The 5,580-nt window shown below is 44.1% G+C and overlaps 1 protein-coding gene across 1 annotated transcript; it reads right to left on the bottom strand.

The window, feature by feature from the left end:
• Nucleotides 1–2,999: 2,999 nt before the first annotated feature.
• FIGN (fidgetin, microtubule severing factor) lies at nt 3,000–5,248 on the bottom strand. Its single transcript, XM_050900285.1, has one exon. It carries the CDS (start codon nt 5,238–5,240, stop codon nt 3,000–3,002), a length of 2,241 nt encoding a protein of 746 aa, XP_050756242.1. The 5' UTR covers nt 5,241–5,248.
• Between the last annotated feature and the right edge of the window lie 332 nt (nt 5,249–5,580).

The raw sequence follows: 5,580 nt of genomic DNA, 5'->3' as shown, positions 1-5,580 counted from the left end.
ACAATCTGGCTCTGTTTTCCTCTCCTTATAGCTGCTGTGATAGGGGTGAAGTTTTCTGCTTCTGCTGCCCCAAAGCTGAATCGAGCCCTGGAGAGAACGAGTCTGAGCATGTGTGTGCACGCGTGTGGAACTGCATTTTCACACCATCTCAGTTTCTGCCTGCTTCTTACTTTGGTTAACATTTGAGAAATCCATTTTCCAGAGTGACTTTTTAAAGAGAATGATTTAAAGCTGGAAGCCAAAGGGACCATCTACAATTTTGTTTGCTTTTGGTTTTGCTACTGGATAAAAAAAAGGGAAAAACCCACTCCAGTGGGTAGCTTTCATTTTACCAGCCGCAAAAAAATCTGTTAGGAGTATGGTTAGGAGAAACAGTTAACAAGAGTTGGCTTATCAAAACTTGCCTGAGCCTTTCAAATGAGCACAGCTCAATGGCAGATATGAAAGGCAATGTCTAAGACAGAAATTGGGTCAGCAATCTGCAATAGCGTACTTGCCAGTGTGATCAGCGTGAACCTACAGCTAATGGGGACATCAGGATCTCCCAAATATGAGGACGGTGGAATGACCAGGGTGAAGACGCAGCCTGTGGAGGTTTGGGGAAGCAGAAAGAGTGGGTCATAACAAGGACCATAGACTGTAATTGCTGTTGAAAAGAAAAAGAAAAAAAAAAGAAAAAAAAAAAGAAAAGCAGGTGATGTACTTAAGTCTTACTTTCTATATCCTTAATGAAAGGCACTGTTTTTAAAATGGTATTTTTATGCTTAAAACATAAGGTTTTAGATAGACAAAATGTTTGCCAGGAATCCATCTTAAATTAGATTTTGGTTTATTTGCTCTGTTTTTAGCACGTTCTATCTAAATATATATATATATATCTTAAAAGAAAAATAAAGGAAAGTAATAATCAAGAGTCATAAATTTCCAGCAATATCACAAAATCCCTCATTAGCTTTCTGAACGCTAAATGTCTCCATTGATTTAACAAAATGGACAAGGTCTGTACAATTTTTGAGAACATAAACATGATCTAGTAACAGATTGGTATCTCTCTTCTTGGGGCTTTTCAGTGCATTTATTTAATGGTTTTGAATGTACATTACTTAACAGAAACATTAAATGCCAGTGCTTTGCAACAGTTTTGTTACTGTCTCTTTAAAGTAAACAAAAAAAAATACATTCAAAAAAGCAAGGCTGTTTTGTTCATGTGATGGCAGAGACTTTGGGCAGCTGCAACATGTACTGCTCCTGCTCAGAGACATTACCCAACATCAGTCAGCTGTCACCAGAAGAGTTGCACGGAAAGCATTAAAGGATAAAAAGAAAGGTGGGGGGGTGGGGGAGAACTGAGCAAAATGCCACACATGCCAGCTAGTCTTTCCAGAAGGAAGACACCAGAATATGTATGTTTGGGGGAGGAAATAGGGGGAGTAAAGAGCACTAACATAGAGAAAAACTTGACTTCAGGGGAAAAAACAGCAGCGCTCTGAAACTTGTTTAGCAGGTTCGCATTCCTAATGTAATCTGACTTTTGTGTTGGTCGTGTTTTTTGCCCTATTTCTTACTTTGCTTTCCAAGAGAAATGTAACAAAACTGAGGTAGAAATAATGGTGGGCACACTCCAGCCTGGAAGATTTCTAATGGATGCTAAATGAAGATTGCATTAAGGACAATGGAGCCGTACGTACACAACAAAAACTCAACTTTACAGTTTGGGAAGGGAAATAAATGTACTTTGAGGGTTCAGTTTTGCTTTGTTATTTGTACTGTTTGTTTGGTCACAGTCCACTGCGTTGCTATAAACAGCTCTGCAACCCATAGCTCTGCCAGCGACCTACACTGATCCCACTCCCTACACCTTCACCAAAATAACCTCAAAACTACAACTAGAGCTGCGCAACAAAGGCCAGCAGTCACAGCTTAAGGTAATTTGCCTCTCGGAGTCCTACCAAATCTTACGTTTAACTGTTTCGGATGCTAACGTAAACCGATTAAGTGGCTCTTTTTTCATCTATGCACCTTCTAAAGACTGTATCACGTAATTATCAAGGAGCAATATGCTGAAAACTCTTACAGTTTACCAACGAGAAAAATTGTTCTGCTCTGGTTTGATCTGACAAATTGGCAAAAGAACCATTTCTGAACACTGGGAAATCCTTCTGTTTCTATTTTTAAAAACTGTAAAGCTTCAGTCATACCACACTTTAGTTTTTTCCTGGATACATTCAAAGTAATTTTCCTTGCCATTTTCCAATTGTTGAGGTAAACATACATATTTAATATAAAGTAACATTGAAGCCTAGCCTATAACTCTCAGCAGTACATAGTGCTTTCAACACATTCCTTTGAGGTACTGTACAAATCACAATCACTTTCCTGAGTTTTTGCAGACAGAACATTAAAAGAAATGAACTGCAGAAATTAAGGTCCAGATTACCATTACCCTGTTTTACCTGTTCTTAGTTTAACACCGCAGAACAGACAGGATTGAGGAATACTGTTGCTCTTAGAATAGCAAAAATCTGGTTCTCTGTCGCAACACAACCGTTCATCTCTTTAGTCCAATAATGTTTGAAGTTAAAGCTCTTTATATTAGCACATGCCACCAATGTAATTGTGAGGCAAACAAAAAATAAAGCACCACTTCAGGCACTTGACAGCAACTAAATCTCAAGAACAGCAGAATGGAATCAACACACAGGGTTCATGTCCTTCTGAAATCAACCCACTTGCACCTTGCTCCTTGGTGAGTATTGTCTAGCTTGAACAGAACTGAGCATCAACATGCGCTTTCTGTCATGTGTGGCTTTTTCAGATCAGCAGCTCTTGTTTGATGCACTTTTCCTTCAAGTCTACCCTGGCTCTTTAGAGGCAAGGTAAATTGTAGTCTTCCCAGTACCCTTTGCAATTTTAACACTACTGAAAAGGGTTCTCTACCCTATGTAGCAGGTTCTGTGTGTGCCAACATTCATTACGTTTTTTTTTTTTTTTAAGTAGTATCACTGACTGCAACCAAACATTTTGTTCCATTCAACATATGTATCAAGCTCTTTTTGAGATATGCTAGGCTGTATCTTGCAGAAAGCATTTTCAAAGTCTTGATATGTAACTGGCCTCAACTGGCTGGGCATAATGGCTGAAAGGTCTGTGGCTGGCATGGTGTGGAGTGGGCCCACCACGGCTTCCTGACACAAGTGAGCCACATCTAGTCCAGAAAAGCCTTCTGTGCGCTGGACAAGCAGTGCAACCTCCTTGTCATTGAGACAGTAATTGTGCTGTGAGAGCAGTTGTACTATTATCTGGTGTCTCGCTGTGCTGTCAGGAAGTGGGATTAAAAGTCGTTTCATGAAGTACCTTCGAAGAGATTCATCAATTTCTTCCGGTTTACTCGTGGCGCAAATTACTACTATTTGGTCCTCAGCAGAAGTCAGTACAGTGTCCAGCTGCATAAGGAACTCGGTTCTCATCCGACTTACTGGACTGTGTTCTTCACTCACTTGAGAGGAAAGGAGCATATCAATGTCACTAACAAAAATCACTGAGGGTTGGCGACACCTTGCCACGAGGAAGGAGGCATGGACAATTTTTTCTCCTTCCCCTAACCACTTTGTGACAAGGCCAGAGCCAGTGATTTTGAAAAACGTGGCCCCCAGCTGACTAGCTATACATCTGCCCATTAATGTTTTGCCTGTTCCCCGAGGTCCAAATAAAAGGATGCTCCGAGGTAGAGCAGTCAGTCCACTGAATGCATCTGACCTCAATACTGGCCATAAAACCTCCTCCTTAATGACGGCCTTTACTAGATCTAGGCCAGCGATGTCGCTCCAGTCCACGGGAGGTCCTTGGTTGATAATCTCGTTGGTAACAAGGTCAATGAGGTGTGTGTCAGTATTCTTCAGTTGCTCGTCCACAGAGTGGTTGGATGAGGTAGCTGCACGAAGTCCCGGGCCTTGCATTGGGTGAGGGAGGAGCTGCCTGTGCTCGTCACCGTGCTCATTCATTACTGGGGAGGTATACTTCCCAAACGAGTCACTTGATCTCGAACCCAGTGAGTTTTTAGCAGTACTATAGGATGGGGGTGTTAGAGCCCTATTGGACTGGCTGCTGAATTTCCTTTGCTGTTCAGAGGACATTAGCTGCTTTGTTGGCTTAAATGCTAAGGATGATGTTTCAGCACTTCTGTCAAAACCATTCCCCCTGTTTGCATTTGAAATGCTGTTGTCGGGCATTCGATACATGGGACTCTGTGTAGATCTCTGTTGGCCATAGCTGTAATTTCCATAACTGGAGTCCATTTCTCCTTGCCCTGCCATGTAGAAAGCTTTCCTTTTGAGAGAGCTGGCTGAACTGTTTGTCAGGGCAGACGGCGCGATGGGCGTCAGACCGTGGCCCTGGTAAGAGTAGCTGGGGACGGTGGTCGGGGGCAGAGGGGTCGGAGCAGGGATTCCTGAAGGCAGGTACGCCGAGGGTGGCGGGGCACCCCCAGGGCTGTACCCAGGGCCAACAGCAGTTTGAGGAGGGTAACTGGCAGAAGGGTAGCTGTAACTGGAGAGGTTAGAGGTCCCGTTGTAGCCAGGGACGAGGGCTGGTGGTGGCGGCGGCGGTGGGGGCTGTAAAAGTCCCGAGCTATGCAGGGGGGATGGATGAGGGGATGGAAGTGCAGGTGCTGGCTGGCTGCTGTAACTGGTATGCAAGTATGAGCCATTGTATCCTGCAGCGTATTCCTGAGATGGGAGCCCTGAATGAAGACTGGGAACAGTGTGACTTCCGCAGGTGCTGCTGGAGTAACTGGGTTCAGCCAGGTTACTGGCCACCCCAGGAGAGCTCCCGATGCTGGCTGAGACATCTGCGGGAGGGAGGGCTGCACTTACCCCAGCTTTGCTGGCAGTGATAACATCTGGGACACAGTTCATGGGATACACGCTCTCCGAGTTCAGCGACGGCTGCCAGGGCTCGCTTTCATTCTTCCGACCGTTCACCAGCCCCGAGGGAGCTTCAGAGTAATTGCTGAGAATGGGCCGCTCGGATGGGCCTTCCAAAATACCAGAGTATTTTTCTGCATACTTTTTCAGAAGATTGGAGGCGGTCAGAGCTGAGATGTCGTCGTTGGCCCAGGCGTACTGGTAGGTGCGCTGCAGGTGCCCCCGGTAGGCTTCCACCTTGTGGGCAGGGGACCGGGTGGTTGAAGTGATATCAAAGTGCTGTTCTGGCCACTGGGCATGCTCCGGCGTCCACTGCATCTTCAAGCCTAGGGCAGCAGGAAAAAACAAAGTTAACAGCAAGCTCGGCTTTTTTCAGATGCTTTTAAATGAGTTCTCAAATGTACTGTCTGTGAACTTCTTCAGCTCTCTGAAACACTGTACTTAACACCACAAATCCTTAAGGAAAGAAAATGCAATGCCCTTATGAAGCAGTATAAACTGCTTGGTTTATTGTAGGCACATGCACATGGAGCCACATTTTTTGCCGATTCAATAGGGGGTTATTTGTTGGTTTAAAAAAAAAAATATAGGTAATGCTGGATTTCTCGAAGTAATTAAATAAGACTCAGTACATTTTAAATACTCTGAGTGCAGATTT

This window comes from Gymnogyps californianus, chromosome 7 (assembly GCF_018139145.2).
Source record: "Gymnogyps californianus isolate 813 chromosome 7, ASM1813914v2, whole genome shotgun sequence".
Taxonomy (NCBI): domain Eukaryota; kingdom Metazoa; phylum Chordata; class Aves; order Accipitriformes; family Cathartidae; genus Gymnogyps; species Gymnogyps californianus.
The sequence above is the reverse complement of the archived record's forward strand: the minus strand, read 5'-3'. Positions and strand labels throughout refer to the sequence as shown.

Bases quoted from the DNA above. Each gene is read 5' to 3' on its own strand.
- FIGN (XM_050900285.1), bottom strand. From the start codon at position 5,240: ATGCAGTGGACGCCGGAGCATGCCCAGTGGCCAGAACAGCACTTTGAT.